The 19,624-nt window shown below is 45.8% G+C and overlaps 1 protein-coding gene across 6 annotated transcripts in view; it reads left to right on the forward strand.

The window, feature by feature from the left end:
• MARCHF10 (membrane associated ring-CH-type finger 10) overlaps positions 1-19,624 on the forward strand; it is a 112,275-nt gene that overhangs the window by 61,522 nt on the left and 31,129 nt on the right. For 5 of the 6 annotated variants that reach the window (XM_017882953.1, XM_017882952.1, XM_017882954.1 and 2 more), the window contains 2 exons: positions 8,204-8,356; positions 12,896-14,297. In XM_017882953.1, the coding sequence (XP_017738442.1) occupies positions 8,204-8,356; positions 12,896-14,297 (1,555 nt within the window). The remainder of the gene's footprint in view (positions 1-8,203; positions 8,357-12,895; positions 14,298-19,624) is intronic. The other variant, XM_017882956.1, reaches the window with a different exon arrangement.

Genomic DNA, 19,624 nt, shown 5'->3' on the forward strand with positions numbered 1-19,624 from the left:
AAGGACTGAGACCCCTGCATGATAGGTAATGGTTTTCTTTCTTTTTTTCTTTTTCTTTCCTTTTTTTTGTTTTTTTTTTGTTTTTTTGTTTTTTTTTTTTTGTTGTTGTTGTTGTTTTGTTTTGAGATGGAGTCTTGCTCTGTCACCCAGCCTGGAGTGCAATAGCCCTATCTCGGCTCACTGCAAACTCCGCCTCCCAGGTTCAAGCGATTCTTCTGCCTCAGCCTCCCGAACAGCTGAGACTACAGGCATGCGCTACCACGCCCGGCTAATTTTGTATTTTTAGTACAGATGGGGTTTCTCCCTGTTGGCCAGGCTGGTATCGAACTCCTGACCTCAAGTAATCCGCGCGCTTCAGTCTCCCAAAGTGCTGGCATTACAGACGTGAGCCACCGTGCCCAGCCTTAGGTGATAGTTTTCAACTGGATAGCTACAACCATGGACTTTAGACTTGGAACTGATTTTAGCTGCAGCATCTCCCAAACTTTTCTGACAATAAAAATCACCAGGGAGGTTCTTCATAAAAATAAAAATGCCTGCTTCCCGTCCCTGACCCACAGCATCAGAATCTCCAATAAAGGGGCCTGCAAAACTATTTTGAACAAGAACAACAGGTGATTCTCATCCCCAGGGTTTGGGCAGCTGTCTCAGAGCCTTGCTTTTCCAAACATTAACATTCATGAGAAACACCTGGGGCTCTTGAGCAACTACAGGTTCTGATTCAGAAGGTCTGGGTGGGCTGAGAGCCTGCATTGCTAACAAGTCCCAGGTGACGTCGATGCTGCTGGTCTATGAACCACCTTTGAAGGAGCAAGGCTAGAAAAAACACCCGTCTCATTTTGCAGGTGAGGAAACAGGTTCCAGGCAGGTAAGCCGTTGATTCAAGGTGACCCAGCTGGTTAGTGGCAAAGCTGAGATTTGTCAGGCATGAAGGGGTAGCTCTGACTCATGACTCCATCAGGCACCCGTATTCTGCCTCCAGCAAGGTTAGCAGTTTGAGTGAGAGGTTAGTGAACAGATCATCAGTTTCAACAGGACATCTCTCTTGTTTACCTGCTTTTCCGCCAGCGTGATTTTTCTCCCTTCCCATGATCCCGCCGGGATCTCTCTCCTTTCTTTCTCTTTTCCCAAGCTTCCCCTCCGCAGCAGAAAGGCCAGATCAGGGCATGACTACAGCCTGCTAGCGGGGGCAGCTGGAGGATTGGGGGAGAGAGCTTTACCCAAGTGAGACCCTGCGGGTCGCCATCTGTTGCTACCAGCACAGCTCATTAGGCTGGCAGTGGGAGACGAGAAAGGCCCCAGAGCTTCCACACGGCAGCCCCAGGACATTCTCCGAGATCTTACAGGGGAAAGAACTTCCCGACATCTGTCAGGGACACTGGAGACTGTTGGCTGGAACAGGGTGTGATGCTGGTGCCACTTTCCTTGGTTAACTCCTCAGTGACACTGAGATCTAGTCCAGGTGCCTCCTGGGCAGGAGCCAGGCCTGCTGCTTCTATGACATTGGAGCACAGTTTTTGAGTCTGGATTCATTCGCAGAAGTCTTTATGTCCTTCCCCCCACCCCACCCCCAGTGCTGCTTCCTGACTGCTCTTTTTCTTTTGTGCAGGTGGCAGCAGCAAGCACCCCCTGTTCTGTGTTGAATACACCCCTTACTGCTCCGTCTTCGCTTTCTCCCCTGTCCTGCAGCCCAATACCAATTACTGCTGCCTTCTCCTGCCACTAGTGCCACCTGCCTCCCCAGTGGCCCAGGAACCTCCCCACTCTCTCCCTCTGGTTACCGTTCCCTCCTTCACAAGCACCGCTTCGACCTCCCCGGACCCCATGCCTGAGTCCCCGGCCGCACTGTGCTACTTCCCCATCTCCTGCCCGACTCCGGCTGAGACCCCTGTGCTGTGCCTGCAGGGCCCCCGAAGGCCCAGTAGGATTTACCTCGTGTGGTAAGTCACCCTTGCAAGACACAGCACAGTGGAGTCAGGGAGAGGGGACTTTGAGCTTCCAGAAGGCAGGTGGACAGGAGAGGGGCCAGAGGCAACGCCAAGAACAATACCAGGCGGTGTGGTGTTCGGGGGAGCAGGAAGATGGGACAGCATGGCCACTGCACTCGGGCTCCACCTTCTAGCGCCAAAGGAGCAAGCGACCAATAAAATCCCATCCTCTCCAGAGACTCATTTGATTTCTTACCTCCTGTAGCTGGCACACTGTGCAATGTCACCCCCAGAAACCAAACAGGCTCTCCTAATGCGTCTGATCACACCCTTGGCTATGTGAATGTGCACACGCCGAGGCTGCCCTGAGCGGTGGCACCGGGGGCAGGCCATTCTGAAGGCACACACTGGAACCGAAACCCATTCAGAACCACTCGGAGGAGGGACAAATGAAAGGGCTCAGCCGATGTTTACATTCCCTTTCGTGCCTACTTATTAGGCATCATATTTCCTAAAATCAAAAATCCCACCCCTGAGTTCCAAAATAAAACATATTTATGGTACATAATTAAGCTTTAATTAAGATCTCCTCTGGGTACGTGAGACAACACACATTTTTCGCACACGCAAATAGGCAAATAGACGCGACCTGTTATTTGTGACTGCACAGAAAGCTGCCTATTACCCCAAGGCAACATTGGCTCCCGCGATTAAGCTGTAATTCTTCCCAGGATCCAAAGAAAGCACATTTTTTTCAAAGAGTTGTCTCTCCAGTGGGATCTTGGCACCTCCTAGGCACCAGGGATCCCAGTCAAGGTAATGTGGGGCGGGATAAGGGTTCAGGAACTGTATTTCCCTTTTATGGTCCTTTTCAACTTTGTCTATCAAGAACTATCTGTGGATGACAAGTGATGGTAAGAGCCGAACGTGAACAGTTGAATGGACTTGCTTCTCAGTTGTCAAGGTCTTATACAAATATGAGATTTCTACCTTTTTTCCCCCTTTCCTGGTCAAATTAAGAACTATTCAGTCGACAATCACAGTTTCCCAGCATTGTCAAGAGAACAAAGGCAGATGCCTTTAAACAGCTGTTCGGTTTCTTTAAAACTGGAGGCATCACCTTGCTCAGATCCTGGAAGTAGGGATCTGTATGTTGTCCAAAGCAAACCAGTCTTCCCAAAATTCACTGGTAAACAGGATATTGAGTTACCTGGCAGTGAAACTCCTGAACACAAACCGCTTCCTTTTCTGTAAGGCAAAGGGCTTGTCTTGCTACCTGAAAAGGAAGCTAATTTCATCGTCCAGTGTAACTAGGACTTGGTCTTCCTGCAGATTAATCTATGAATCCATGACATGGTGAAGACCCATCCTAGCCCCCAAAGGTCTGAAATTTGATTCACTTTTCATGCAAGCGAAGTGATGGGAATTTGGTATACAAATTGAGGGTTTGAAACTTTTTCTAGACAACATCGTGCTCTGTTGCCCAGGCTGGAGGGCAGTGATGCAAACAGCTCACTGCAGCCTCGACCTCCTGGGCTCAAGTGATCCTCTTGCCTCAGCCGCCCATGTAGCCGGGACCACAGGTACATGCCAGCACACCCAGCTAATTTTTTTTTATTTCTTTTTTTGTAGAGACAGGAGTCTCACTTTGTTGCCCAGGCTGGTCTCAAACTCCTGGGCTCAAGTAATCTTCCTGCCTCGGCCTCCCAAAGTGTTGGGATTACAGACATGAGCCACCATGCCTGGCTGAATGTTAGAATCTCCTTTTTTTTTTTTTTGAGATGGAGTCTTGCTCTGTCCTCTGTCACCCAGGCTGCGAGTGCAGTGGCTCGATCTCTGCTCACTGCAAAAGCCTCCGCCTCCCGGGTCATGGCTTCTCTCCTGCCTCGCTCCCGAGTAGCTGGGACTAAGGCGCTGCACCATGCCCCGGCTAATTTTTTATATTTTTGGTAGAGCGGGTTTTCACCGTGTTGCAGGATGGTCCTCGATCTCCTGATCTCATGATCCACCCGCCTTGGCCCTCCAAAGTGCTGGGGTTTTTTTTTTTTTTTTTTGGAGATGGAGCCTCACACTGTTGCCCAGCCTGGAGGCTGGAGCACAGTGGCGCAATCTCAGCTCACTGCAACCTCTGCCTCCTGGGTTCAAGTGATTCTCCTGCCTCTGCTTCCCTGGTAGCTGGGATTACAGGCGCCCACCACCATGCCCGGCTAATTTTTTGTATTTTTAGTAGAGATGGGGTTTCACTATGTTGTCCAGGCTGGTCTCGAACTCCTGACCTCGTGATCCACCCACCTCGGCCTCCCAAAGTGCTGAGATTACAGGTGTGAGCCACTGCGCCCGGACCTAGAAACTCTTAAACCCAAGTGCACGCAAACTGCAATTTAGGTCACCTCATTTGTGACTGCACTTACAGAGAGAGAAGAGAAAATATTTTGCGAGAGTTTTGTTTTCCATAGAACCAAAAGGGTATCACAGGGAAGAAGTCAGCAGTGCAGCCAAATTAGATTATAATAATCTTTAAGGTCATGAGGCAACATCTTGCTCATCTTTGTGAACCCTCAAATTACAGCATAGCAAAGGCACACAGGTATTTGTTGAACAAGTCATAATATAAAGAGTTGCTATTTGCCTTTTGGATTTTATAAAAGAAGGATTGAGGGAGAGAATCAACAAGAACTACACCGGAACGAAGGCTATTGAATAAGTTATTCCCAACCTGTGAAGTCTGCATAACAATGAGTTTCTGGTCAAATTCAGTTGTCTCATGGGAATGACTTCAGATTTCCTATTATTATTCTCAGTAGTAGTGGTAGTATTCTTTACAGTAGAAGCAGCAGCTACCATTCTTAGCACCTAACAGCACCAGTTAGGCCATTTATGTACGTTTTTGCTAAACTTCACAGTAACAAGATGGACCATTTTACAGTTGCAGAAACTGAGGTTAAAGTTGCCAAAGGTCAGAGGATCCTGCCTACACTAATAGGGGTGGTTTCTTCACTGTCAGGCCTAGTAAAACAATCTCCAGTTGTTCAGCTTTATTACTTTAGTTTGCTGAGAACTTGATTAGAGGACACATGGTAATGGTTTTGGCAATCATTTAAGAGATCTGATGCTTTGAAGAAAGCAGTTTTTTTGAACAAGAAAACAAATTAAATAACCTTTTATCTTAAGCCATGTTGGGCGTTCTGCACAACAAAAAAAACGTGTTCTAGTTTTCAAGTTCCCCTGTAGTTTGGGCTGAATGCATCTTCTCAAGCCCTACACATCATACTAATATTTGTCCTGCACGACAAGGCAATTAATACTTGTCCTGCACAACCGTATGAGGCAACATGTAGACTGGCTAAGAGAGATCCTCATTCTTAAGGAGTGTGCAGGCTAGTTGGAGAGAAAAGACATACTCATTAAGCAATTTTAGAATATTTAAACGCTGAAGGCCATTTTTAAAAATTTATGCAGCCGTAAAAAAGGATGAGTTTGCGTCCTTTGTAGGGACATGGATGCAGCTGGAAACCATCATTCTTAGCAAACTATCACAAGAACAGAAAACCAAACACCGCATGTTCTCACTCATAGGTGGGAACTGAACAATGACATCACTTGGACTCAGGAAGGGGAACATCACACATCGGGGCCTATCATGGGAAGGGGGAAGGGGGGAGGGGGGAGGGATTGCATTGGGAGTTATACCTGATGTAAATGACGAATTGATGGGTGCTGACGAGTTGATGGGTGCAGCACACCAACATGGCACAAGTATACATATGTAACAAACCTGCACGTTATGCACGTGTACCCTAGAACTTAAAGTATAAAAAAAAAAAAAAAAAAAACCCTGAAAGTAAGCGTTTTTGCCAAAGCAGAGTCAGAGTCGACTTGGTGGAATAAACTGGAAACAGACCTTGGAGGACCTTCTGGCTGGTGCAGGCTGGGCAAGAAAGGTCCCACTGGCAGAAGCATCCCTCCCTGTGAAGGCGAATACAGTGGTGGGGCTCGGTGGCCCCTGGGCAGTGTGAAGTTCTGCTGCCTGGGGTGTGCAGGAAATTTGAATATTCCTGCTGGAAATCAAAGTGAAATTCTTATCCTCAGGACCTTGGGGCCAGGTCCTGACCTTCTAGACTTGGCCTGAGCCTCGGGCCTGCCCATTCCCTGGCCCTTCTTCTGTTTCTTCCTCTTCTCTCCATGAGGTGGAAAGCAGGAGGCAGGACTTCTGAGAACTGAGGGGGGCTGAGGTCTCAGGTGATGAGGGAGAAGCCTCTGTGTTCAAGGAGTGCAACTTTCGGTAGTGGGAAAATGCTTCCCTTCTTCCCTCAGTGACAGATCCCTCAGTGTGTTTTACACTAAGAGAGAGCTCGCTTGCTCTCTCACTCTCTCACCTTCCTCCTCTCACCCCCTTTTTGATCAGCAAAATCATATCTAATCACCATCCTACACCATCCCAAGACTACCTCATTCCCAGAGAACTTTCAGCCTCTCCTTTCACATCCACAACTTTCTCTGGGCTCCACCAACTTGCCCCAAGTTGCTCTGACACCACCAGCAACTTCCTTCTTCTAGTAAGTCCCTGTGGGGCATGATCCTCTCTGTCTTGGCGTACAGGACCACTGCCATGCCCTCCTGAGGCCTGTCAGAAGTAAGTAGACCTAGTCATTGTATTAAATTAGGTTTCATGGGCTGCCAGAAAGAACTTTAATTCCCTCCCTGAATCTGTAGAAAAACTATTCACATGACTACAACTTACACTCTGGAACATGAGTCCAGTTGACTCGTGCCAAAAAAGGCTGTGCTGTCACAAGTCGGGGGCCTTCCCTGGCTTTATCCCTATGTTACCAGCTGGCTACATCTATTTGTGAAATTTCTGAACTGTCTAAAAGAAGATGATCCAGGCAAATAAATGATCTTGGGGAATTTCGTCCAGATATTCACAATGTAACTGCCTTGTAAACCCAAGAACTTGTAGAGATGCATGGAATATACTAGAACTTTTCCTCAACATTCACATGTACTGACACTAAGTACATGTGAAGAGGAAATTCAAAACTGTATCAATTAGCAACCCGATTCAAAATATGGATTAAAAAGAAAATATTCATTGGAAACTAGGTCCACAATAGCACCCCAGCTACTGTCTTCCTATGAATATCATACCAACACAGTGGAGGGTAGGGGACAGGAAACAGAAAGGCATACGGTTCCCAGATGCTTGCAACGTTTCTGTACAGGCATGTTTGCTAATAAACCTGAGGATACAAATATGCAGGTATTATACAAAATATGCTGTGATTCGAACCTGGCTGAGCACTTGGGAGACAGAGCCATCGTGTGTCCCAACAGTGTTACCAGCGGGCACATCCCAAGACCTGTGGATTGAAACCTAGAAACTTCTTAGCAAGGCCGGGCGCAGTGGCTCATGCCTGTAATCCCAGTACTTTGGGAGGCCGATGTGGGCGGATCACTTGAGGTCAGGACTTTGAGACCAGCATGGCCAATATGGTGAAACCCTCTCTCTACTAAAAATACGAAAATTAGCTGGGCGTGGTGGTAAGCACCTGTAATCCCAGCTACTCAGGAGGCTGAGGCAGGAGAATCGCTTGAACCTGGGAGGCAGAAATTGCAGTGAGCCAAAATCATGCCTCTGCACTCCACGCTAGGCAACAAGAGCAAGACTCCATCTTAAAAAAAAAAAAAGACGAAACTTCTTAGCAAAAGGAAAGATCTCTTTCTTCGGCCTCTGCATCGTAGGTGTCATGGGTGCTTATACAGGAGGCTTTTTTTTTCTTTTTTGAGATGGAGTCTCGCTCTGTTGCCCAGGCTGGAGTGCAGTGGCACCATCTCGGTTCACTGCAACCTCTACCTCCCGGGTTCAAGCGATTCTCCTGCCTCAGCCTCTGGAACTACAGGCATGCGCCACCAAGCCCAGCTAATTGTTGTATTTTTGTAGAGATGGGATTTCACCACGTTGGCTAGGCTGATCTCAAACTCCTGACCTCAGGTGATCCTATGAAGGAGGCATTATTATTTCCCTGTAGCAAGTAGGGAAACTGAGGCTTGAAGAGGTAAAGTGATTTTCCTAAGCTCACATGGTTACATGAAACCAGATTTCAAATCCAGCTCTTCTGTGACCTCCTGGGTCCTTTCTCTTGACTGCCCTTCCACCTAACCCTACCCCCCACCATTGCTGGGCCCTTTGAACATTCTTTATGTGGAAGACATTTTCCTATAAACAAAAAATTATTGAATTTCAAATAATTATTGAAAGATTTTGCATCTTTCAGCAGATGAAGCACCAATGGTTTTATTAAGGAAGAGGAAGCCAAACCTGAGGAGATTTACAGTCAGCCCAGAATCGCACAGCCCGAGAGCGTCTGAGGACAGAAGCAGACAGATACTGCAGTGGCCTGCAAAGGTGCCAGCTCCCAGGGGAACAGGTAAGGACCCGGGGCTCCCCCACCTTTGTCCTTGGAGAGGAGGACTGACTTTTGCTGTTACCCAGTGAATTCTTTATGGTTTTCAGATACTTGTACTTTTAAGTAAATGAGGGGCATGTGCCTTAAAATGAAACAGCTTTAAAAGCAAATTGTATGATCCTAGGGATTGGGGGTTTTTTTCCTCCAGGAGAGGCTGGTGGGAAAAGGGGAAGGTGGGGTGGGGAGGGTATCTTTTTCTCTCCCATAACTCCAGGAGTGTGACCGGTTTTGAGTGGACACCAGCTGTACAGCTCTCCAGAGGGCATTTGGGTAGTGAATGGCATGTGGGTGGTGGAGGGCGTCTGGGTGGTGGAGGGCGTCTGGGTGGTGGATGGCGTCTGGGTGGTGGATGGCGTCTGGGTGGTGGAGGGCGTTTGGGTGGTGGAGGGCAGGGGTTGAGGAAGGCAGAGAAGCGGATCTGCAGCTCTAGGGCATGTCCCACCTCGCGATTGTTCCCACTTAGTTCCTGGGATGGGGAGTATGTGTGTCTGTGGGTGACAGGCTGCTCACCTCCCACAGAGATCTTCTCCCCTCTGACCCAGATCACTGAACTCAGCAAGATCACAATGTGTGAGAAATACACAACATTGGAACGAATCTATGCTTTATTCCCAAACACTGGTTTGGTGTATCACCCCCTTGGAACTCATGGAAAGCAACACCTCACAGTCAACCTGACCATGGACCCATTCTTTCTCCTAGAAAACCACTGAGCATCACATTATGTCATGACCAATGAACACAGTTGCCTTTGTTTTTTTTTTATTGTATTATTTTTTATTGTATTTGTTTATTTTGAGGCAGAGTCTCCCTCTGTTGCCCAGGCTGGAGTGCAGTGGCACCATCTCGACTCACTGCAACCTCCACCTCCCGGGTTCAAGCGATTCTTCTGCCTCAGCCTCCCGAGTAGCTGGAATTACAGACATGTGCCACCACGCCCGGCTAATATATATATATATATTTTTTTGTATTTTTAGTGGAGACGAGGTTTCTCTATGTTGGTCAGGCTGGTCTCGAACTCCCGACCTCATGTGATCCGCCCGCCTCGGCCTCCCAAAGTGCGGGGATTACAGGCATGAGTCACTGCACCCAGCAAGAACTATCTCTTGATAAGAGAATCTTGGGTTATAAATTCAAATTCCTTCAGGGAGCAGGTGGATATAGCAGGACAGATGCGTAACGGGTTATGGAGCCTGTGGTAAGCTACAATATACATGTTCCACCTAAAGGTAATAAACTCATTGTTCAAATACTGAGCCATGGCCAGGCGTGATGGGTCATGCCTATAATCCCAGCACTTTGGGAGGCCAAGGTGGGAGGATTGCTTGAAGCCAGATGTTCGAGACCAGCCTGGGCAACAAAGCAAGACTCCATCTCTAGAAAAAAGATTTAAAATTAGCCAGGTGTGGTGGCATGTACCTGTAGTCCCAGCTACTCAGGAGGCTGAGGCAGGAGGATCGTTTGAACCTACAACTGTACTCCAGCCTGGGTGACAGAGCAAGACCCTCTTTCTAAAATAAATAAAAAAGAAAGAAGAAAAGAAGCTGAGCCAAAGCACAACTGCAGGATGAAAACAGCCCTGGGGTCTTGAGTATGCAACCTACCCCTGAATTCCAGAACAATAGCAATGATCATCTGAGTTTTGGATTATGGGGATTTTTCTTTTCTTCTTTATCCTCTTCAGTAGTTTCCAAATTTTCTCCAATGATCATAAACCACTTTTATAACCAGAGCAAACAAAGTTAAAAGTGTATGGCTCTTGGAATGTAGGAAACTATTGGTCAAGCACACTAAGAAGTCGAGACCAAAAGCATAGTCTCAGGGCAGACAGATGCTTGTTCTGGTTTCATTCTGTTGCCTTAGAACTCCTGGAGATGGCAAGCACTTCACTCACAGCTGGAGCCCAGGGCCTCAGAGAAGCATTTGCAGCATCTGCAGGGCCTGGTCTATGAATAGCACATCCCTGGCATACCAATGTGCCTGTCTATTCCCAGCCCTAGAGCTCCTGAAATCTGCTCTCTATTTGATAGACATAAAAAAATAGGGTTAAAATAGCATAAATTGAGAATGGCACAGTCTGCCACCTTTAGGGGAAACACACACACACACACACACACACACACTGCAGAGAAGCTCTGATTGAATTTTTAAAGAGGAAGACCATTGTGGTGACAAGGCAAGGGTGAAGATGCTCCTGCTGCCTGTTTCAGGAATCTGCAGGAGCCGCAGCACCGCACATACCCTAGGACTTCTCCTGCCCCTCAGGCCAGCATCATCCCGTGACAACTCGATAGCCTCTATGAGATGAGCTTAATGGCTCCTGTTGAGCTTCCAGTTTCTGTTTTTCAAAAGCGGCCCTTGCTGATTCCTTTGCCCATTAGGTGTTTTCCCTCACGGAGGTGGGTCATGTGTGTTCAGGGAATGACCGGAAGGTTCCGGTTCCAGCACTGTGAGCTCATCTCTGAAGCCCTCCACCAAATTCAAAACAAAAACTCACCAGCCAGAGCCTGCACTGCCAACTCCTCTAGATCCCTTTTCTATTTTATTGATTTATGTACTTATGTATTTATTTTTGAGATGGAGTCTCACTCTGTTGCCCAGGCTGGAGTGCAATGGTACGATCCGGGCTCACTGCAACCTCTGCCTCCCGGGTTCAAGCAATTCTCCTGTCTCAGCCTCCCAAATAGCTGGGATTACAGGTGCCCACCACCGCGCCCGGCTAATTTTTGTAGTTTTAGTAGAGAAGGGGTTTCACCATGTTGTCCAAGCTGGTCTTGAACTCCTGACCTTAAGAAATCTGCCCACCTCGGCCTTTCAAAGTGCTGGGATTACAGGCGTGAGCCACCACCCCTAGCCCCCTTTTCTATTTTAAAAAATGATCAGGAGAATTCAGTTGCTTACGTAGAAGCATTTGTTCCCCAAAATGGGGGTCGGCCCAGTCTGGGATGGCCTCACCACCAGCTCCAGTGCTGTAGTTCCACAGCCAGATGCTCAAAGCATCCTTGAATTGCTGCTGCATCTCTAACTAGGGTTTATAAAACCCAGGAGGGGCCTAAGAGGAGAGCTTAGCTGATTTCTAGAAGAGCTGATGAGTCAAGATTCATACTGCGTTGCTGAGTGTCCCAAGCAGTTAACAATAAAAGAAGCTGCCCGAGTGCTAGGACATTAGAGACTCACACTGGTGCCCCTGTGAGCAGCCTCAATTAAAGTGAGCCAGCATTGACTTGGCCCTTGGCGGTGCCCGATGCTCTGAGGATTTGCATTTCACCAGCCCGAGCTGTTATCAACACAGACCTTCCAGGGCCCATGGAGTCCCGTCCACACTATAGGGTGAACCGCTTTAGAAATGGAATGATAAAAAGAGCAGCATCTCATCAGATCCCACACAATAGCAGAGAGGAGAACAAAGCTGGGGGGAGGCCGATGTCAGGAGGGAATAAAGGTAAGTGGCATCAGAGAAGTACTGTCAGTTTCCTTCTCACATCGAGAGGGTAAAAGACCCTCAACAGCACACACACACCATGATGAATTCAATGGATTTTCGTTTTCACAAGGAAATTGGAAGGCCAGGCAGTTTTTTAAGGGCTAACAGGGTAGTGGTTAAGAACACAAACCCCAGTATCGAGCAGGCATGGGTTCAAATGTTCATTCCATCACTTACTAGAAATAGGATCTTGGGCTAGTTATGTGACTGCTCTAAGCCTTAGTACCCTCAGTTTTAATGTTGTATGATTGTGTTACCTATTTCACAGGGTTGTGAGGCTTAAGTGTGTGTGTGTGTGACAAAGAGAGAGAGAGAGACAGCATGGTTCTGGCCAGTTTAGTGATTCCGTGTAGGAATTTAGAGTAGGGATTCTAGGGTAGCTAGAAGTTACATAATTGACCTGGGGCTAGTGACAAAGAGAAGATATGATTTCATGAGAGATTTATAATTTTTATTTTCACTAAATAGTAAACATGACCAAAATTCCAGTGTGCCCGAGTGCCAGCTCCTATAGCCTTCTCCTGATCTGCCAAGACATATTGTACTTCTCTTAAGTTCTTGTAGAGCTGCGTGGGAAGCCGGGTGTCATAAATGTACACTGAATGAATTTGGATGGGAAAGGACTGGTGGTGGTTGTAGAAGTCATTCCCAGAGTGCTGGTTTTCCCTTTCACTACGTATGGAACAAAAGCCAGTATTTAGCGTGAGGTTTGCCCATCGTCAGTCCTGACTGGCTGGGGTTGGGCCAGTCTTCTGGGACCTTCTGCTGAAAGAATCTGTATCCTCAGGGTCACCCCATTTCCCTAGGACCACAGGTGTACAAAAGAGAATGTGGAGCAGTAAAATGAAGCCTGCCGGGCTCTGCTCCTCTTGTACCTCCAGCCATTTTGACCACGCCTGTTTTCTTCTCTTGGTCTTGTTTGTTGCATTTAAAGGGCAATTTCGCGCTTGGTTCTAGAGGCCTTTCATCCATGGGCCCTTTTACTGGAATAATAAATGTGTCTTTTCTCAATGCAGATCAAGTAGTTCAACAAGGAGACCTGATGTGTAACACTAAGCTGAAGAAGCCAACGCGAGAGAGAAGAAACTTGGTCCCATCGTCACAGCCAGTGATTGAGAACCCCCCAGATAGACCCAAAAAAGGAGAGCCGAGTGCTCCTTCCCAGAGTGAGCTGCATCCAGCCCTGCCCCAGGCCTTCCAAGGAACAAATAGTCCTCAAGTATTGAGTGAGTTCTTGGGGCCACCACTCACACCCACCACCGTACGAGGGCCAAGAAGAGCATCATTTAGGTTCCGAGATGAAGACTTTTATTCCATTTTGTCATTGAACAGCGGAAGAGAAAGCGATGACACTGAAGAGGAAACCCAGGTTAAAGAATGTCTGTGGGTTGGTATGCACTCACCCCGTTCTCCTTCCCATCACAAAAGAAGTAGATTTGGAGGGACGTCAACCCCTCAGGCCAAAAATAAAAATTTTGAAGAAAATGCTGAAAATTGCAGAGGTCATTCTTCAAGAAGAAGTGAGCCCAGACATGGCTCATTGAGAATAAGCAATGCAATGGAGCCAGCAACAGAGTGGCCTTCTGCTGGGCAAAAGTTGTCCCAGGACTCCAGGCTGCCTGATAGGGAATCTGCTAAAGAGAAGGACAGAGGTGGCAGTGAAAATGCGAAAAAGGGCCCCCTTTCATGGGATACCAAATACGAGCCCAGACAAGAGGATAGTGTCAATGCTGAAAATGCATGGAGTGATTGTATTTCTATGGAGCATAGGCCTGGCACCCATGATTCTGAAGGATACTGGCAAGACTATTTAAGCAGTTCTCAAAATTCTCTTGACTACTTTCTTTCTGGCAGACCAATATCTCCAGGATCATCAGTGAATTCATCCTATAACTCTGCTGCATCATTCATGCATTCTGCTCTGAGAGATGATATTCCAGTAGACTTGTCAATGTCATCGACTTCAATTCACAGCTCAGACTCAGAGGGAAACTCAAGGTTTCATGTTCGCCGACCACTGTCTCCCATTAGAAATAGGAATCCATCTGCCAGTGCCGAAAACCACAATTATTTCCCAGTAAACAGTGCACACGAATTTGCTGTCAGGGAAGCAGAAGATATTACTTTAACAAGTCAACCTCAGGGGGCTCCATTATATACAGATCTCTTACTAAATCCACGGGGCAGTTTGTCCTTAGTGGATTCTTCCAATTCCTCTCCATCAAGAATAAACTCAGAAGGCTATTTTCGTGTGTCTGAGTCCCTGCAAGAAAATATACCATTTACTTTCTTTGCAGTGTCTGATTTCCCAAATCAAAATGAGAATGGGAACAGGATGGCAGCCTCTGGTTTCACAGATGAAAAGGAAACCAGTAAGATAAAGGCAGACCCTGAGAAACTCAAGAAATTGCAAGAAAGGTGAGGACTTTTCATAATTATATATTTTTTCCACTTTCCCAAGGCCGAAATTAGCATTGCTTTCATTAGAGAGCCATGGGAATTTTAAGTCATAAATGGGTCCTTTGTTGGCATTTTAGTGGTTGCTTATTTTGAGAAAATTGTCTCTGTTTGGTTGCTCTTAAAAACATATTTATAAAGAAAATCTGGTGTTCCTGATCAGTTTCTTCCATATTCCCGAAGTGTTTTTTTCCTTGAATACCACACCTTCAAGGTAAGTTTGCTGGGTATAAGGATCTCCGACTGCTTCACAGGGCTTGTTCTTCTCTCCAGCAATGAAGAACCAAGATTTTTTAGGAAAAGGTTGCTATCTCCCTAGAGAATGAACCATTCAGCACTTGAAGTTCGCAGCTCTCCCTTACGGGACTTACCCCAAATCCAACCAACAGTTCTAGAATTCGAACCTTGCCAACTAAAAGACCATTCACAGTTACCACAGTTACCTCGGTTCTCTGAAGGGCCACGCTGGGGTAACCGCTGCTTGTGTTTTATGTGCTCTTTCTCATGCATGAGAGAGAAATAAGGTCTTTTTGAATTACCCTTTTCTTTGATCTTTCCTTTTTTGTGAGATGACGTGGGGATATTTCACAACTATGAGATGTGATACTTTGTAAAGCCATCATTAAACACCATGTCAGGATTCTACCATTTCATTTATGATAGGTGTTTACCATGCTCTGATCTTGGCTTACTGATCTGGAAATTGATTCTTGGAATCTGAGCCCTCTTTGTATATATTAGCATGACTCATGTGGGCCGTGAATTAGAAATGTAAAAACCGGAGGAAAATGGAACATAGAATGCATACATATTCCTATTAATAAATGTCATTTATCCAACTCCAGTAATGAAGTAACTTTCTAGTTAGCAGTACCTTTTCTTTTCCACATTAAGCTACCAGAAGACCAACCCATGGTTAAGGGGCCAGAGATCTCACACCCACCAATCGTCACCTCCCCAGAAATATAGCTTCAGACCTACTTGTCAGAAGTCTAAATTTCTACCATCCCAAAGTGATGCCCTTGAGCTAAAAATAATTTCTTTGAAAATGCATTCACTTCCAGGCACAGTCTTGCATTAAACAGCTATTATTCGTGTACCTATTAATAGTTTATCCAGACACTCTCTTTTTTCTGTATATAATAAACTTTATGCTTTTCCTATTATTTCAAATTTGTTCCTTTTGGGAAATATTAAAATGCAGACTGAAAAGAAAATCACCTGTAACCCTATTATCCAAAGATAAACAATTAAAATATTGTTTCTAGTCTTTTATCTGCATATAAATGTAATTTTAGTATCTGTTCATATTGTTTTATAATATGCCTTATTTTAATATTTAATCCTATTTCTCAATCACACTTTTAAAAAATTTTCCCTCAGTTAGCTATCTTAATACATATAAATTAATGCATAACATAGGTACACTTCAGAGAATTTTTGAAACACACACATCACACACAAACCCAGACATCCCTGTGCCCACCGTCCAGCTAACAAACAAAACATTCCTCACACACTGGAGCCCTCCTGAGCCCCTCACCCACCCTATCTTCTCATCATGCCACCTTCAGCTCCCCACACCCACCCTGACCATTCCTGTATTGCGTTTATCATCCTTTTGCGTTTTGTTGTGTTGTGTTTTGGGGTTTTTTGCTTTGAGCTTTTACCATATGTTTAGATGTTTTTTGTTTTTTTTCTTGAGACAGAGTCTGACTCTGTCCCCCAGGCTGGAGCGCAGCGGCGCGATCTAGACTCACTGCAACCTCCACCTCTCTGGTTCAAGCAATTCTCATGCCTCAGCCTCCCATGTAGCTGGGATTCCAGGTGCGCACCACCACGCTCAGCTAATTTTTGTATTTTTAAGTAGAGGCAGGGTTTCACCATGTTGGCCAGGCTGGTCTCAAACTCTTGATCTCAAGCAGTCCACCCTCCTTGGCCTCCCAAAGTCCTGGATTACAGGCATGAGCCACTGTGCCCAGCCAGTTTTTCTACACAATATGTTGTATATATTTATGAACTTGAGGAAGTGTTTGACTCTGTAGAAATAGAATCTCTATTCTTCTGTGATTTGCTTTTTCCTCTTACATCCTTAGTGAGATGCATCCTTATTGATATATTTGGCTTTAGTTTATTCTTTTCACACTACAAAGTATTCTGTCATATGGATATACCACAATTTAGCCATTCTGTCAGTGGACATTCGGGTCCTTTATTGTTTTCTGCAAATGATGCTGCATGAACTTTCTTCTTTCTTCTTCTTCTTTTTTTTTTTTTTGAGACAAGAGTCTCGCTCTGTTGCCCAGGCTGGAGTGCAATGGCATGATCTCTGCCCACTGCAAGCTCCGCCTCCCGGGTTCACGCCATTCTCCTGCCTCAGCCTCCCGAGTAGCTGGGACTACAGGTGTCTCCTGCCATACCCGGATAATTTTTGTTTTTGTATTTTTAGTAGAGATGGGGTTTCTTTTTTTTTTTTTTTTTTGAACGGGGTCTTTCTCTGTCACCCAGGCTGGAATGTAGTGGTGTGATCTTGGTGCACTGCAACATCTGCTTCCTGGGTTCAAGCAATTCTCCTGGCTCAGCCTCCCGAGTAGCTGAGACCTCAGGCACGCGCCACCATGCTTGGCTAATTTTTATATTTTTAGTGGAGATGGGGTTTCACCATGTTGGCCAGGCTGGTCTCAAACTCCCGACCTCAGGTGATCCGCCCACCTCAGCCTCCCAAAGTGCTGGGATTACAGGTGTGAGCCACCATGCCCGGCCTGCCCACCACTTTTTATGCAGAGCTCCAGGAGCCACTTCAGAGGTAGGGAGGGACCTGGAGTGCAAGCATGGCAAGAGTTTTGGGCCACCAGGTGTGACTTGGTTGCACTTTATTCACTGGCTCAGCAGGCACACACCTGGGCTGTCCATGTCCCAGAAGGGACTTTGGAAGGACAATGCCTGGTGTTGATGACATTCATTCTGAGTTGCCATGTGATGGTGTTAAAGCTCGTTTTTCATTTGGCATTTCAGATGAGTGTGCATGCCCATGGGCTGATGCAATGGAGCTGAGCTGTTTTCAGGGTCCACGTTTGGGATCAGGGCAGAACGGAGTGTTGGAGTCAGGTCCCTCCCTTTACTTCAGGTTCCTCCCTTTCTTCCCTCTTGTTTTCTCTCTCCTGTGGCCTTTCCTAACTTTTATTGTGTTTCTGAGTAGGTGTTGTACTGTGCAGAGAACAGTGGCACCTGGTACTCTTCCCCTGCTGTCTACACTGCTGCCTTTTTCCTGGAGGTATTTTCCCATGCCCTTTGTCCGGCTTCTTTGGACTCTGCATGGAGACAGAATTAGTGGTGTAAATAGCCCTTCTGTTGTTTATCTTCAAATAGAGATTTTATAAAAAGAGATGTGTTTTCTGAACTCAGGACATTTTTCTTGCTTCAGTGCTCATGAGATAATGTTCATTCAGTCTGATTCCTCAGTGTACAGCCATACGTCTATTTAGGGTTTCATGTGACAGGAAGTAATATTCTGGGAATTGCCTATCTATTATGTCAATATTTATGGTATTATGAAAATATGTGATTATTGTGAGTTAGGAAAACACACCAGTATTAGAAAAATGTATGCGTGTTATTCCAAGTATTGTGATACAAAAAGTCAATATCTGCTTCTTAAGGATGGCGTCAAACTATTGGTGTTTAATGGCATTTGATGATTCACAATATTCCCTTCTCATCAGAGGTTGGAGGTGATTGGTTTTTAGATGCCTCCTTTGGAACAAGGTTTTTCACTTCTCGCCCTCTTCTCTTTGTTATCTACCATCTGCTGGACATGTTTCTGAATGTGTGATAAGGCATATGGTTAAGGAATAGAAAAGTTAATGCATGCAACTGGTGTAAGTGGAAGATACAGTGGCTGCAGTCTGGTCAAGTTTGTAGCCCATCTGCCGGAGCACAGAGCACCCTTTTAAAATGTGGCTTTGCTCTCCAGGCCCTGCATCCACGGATTGTCCAAATGTTGCTGGTAGCAAAATTAAGTCTATCCTTCCTCAGTGACTTCATTTGCACACAGCACATATGCTCAGCGCATAGTTTTAGGGATACATTTGCTTCCCTTTACTCTAAACCTAAAGATCACGTGGTGAAATTAAACTCTGAGAGTGAGCCTTTTAGCCCATTCACCTCCTGGTAGAGCGAACCATTCAAATGGCTTTTAACACACACTTTGTATTCTCTTTAGAATTGATTCTTGTGCTGTAACTTGTGTTTTTAGTTGGATTTGAAATAGACAAAAGACTTTCATTGTGTACTTTCCCCACGACTTTTTGAAACAATTTTCTTCACCTACTTGAACCTCGTTTGCCTTTGTTTAAAACTTCAAATCACTGCCTGTACTGTTAGAATGTTTCTTTCTGTGTCTTGATGGAAATCTATTAGATGCCACATTAAATATTAAACTTGGGCATTCTAAATCAATACATGTTAAAGTGCTTCATAAATGCCAAGTAAACATGAGGGAGGAGCTACTAGCTTTTGGACCCTGGGTATTATTTATGTGCACTCATTAGACATTTTATTAATTGGATGAGGCCCATTCCTGTTTCATGTTCTTATTTCTGAACTCAGACTTCTTAAAGTCCATGAGAGAATGGACTAGCAACACTCGAAGTTAGATACTTGTCAACCCTTTCCTTCTGTTTTTTAAATTTTAATTTAATTTTATTTATTTATTTATTTTGATACGGAGCCCTGTTCTGTTGCCCAGGCTGGAGTGCAGTGGCATGATTTCGGCTCATTGCAACTTCCACCTCCCGGGTTCAAACAATTCTCCTGCCTCAGCCTCCCGAGTAGATGGGACTACAGGTGTGTGCCACCATGCCCAGCTAATTTTTTTTTGTATTTTTAGTAGAGATAGGGTTTCACCATGTTGCCCGATATGGTCTCGAACTCCTAAGCTCAGGTGATCCACTCACCTTGGCCTCCCCAAAGTGCTGGGATTACAGACGTGAGCCACCACACCTGGCCAATTTTTGTGTTTTTTGTGGAGATGAAGTTTTGCCATGTTGTTCAGGCTGGTCTTGAACTCCCAGGCTCAAGGGATCCGCTTGCCTTGGCCTCTCAAAGTGTTGAGATTACAAGCATGAGCCACCGCACCTGGCCTTAAATTTAGTTTTAGTTTTTGTGGGAACATAGCTGTTTTGTGGCTGATGAGCCACTCTCCATCTATCCATCCATCCATCCATCCATCCATCCATGCATCCATCCATCCATGCATCCCTCCCATCTGTCCATCCATCCATCCATCC

Source organism: Rhinopithecus bieti, unplaced genomic scaffold (assembly GCF_001698545.2).
Source record: "Rhinopithecus bieti isolate Rb0 unplaced genomic scaffold, ASM169854v2 scaffold_12928, whole genome shotgun sequence".
NCBI classification, from domain to species: Eukaryota; Metazoa; Chordata; class Mammalia; order Primates; family Cercopithecidae; genus Rhinopithecus; species Rhinopithecus bieti.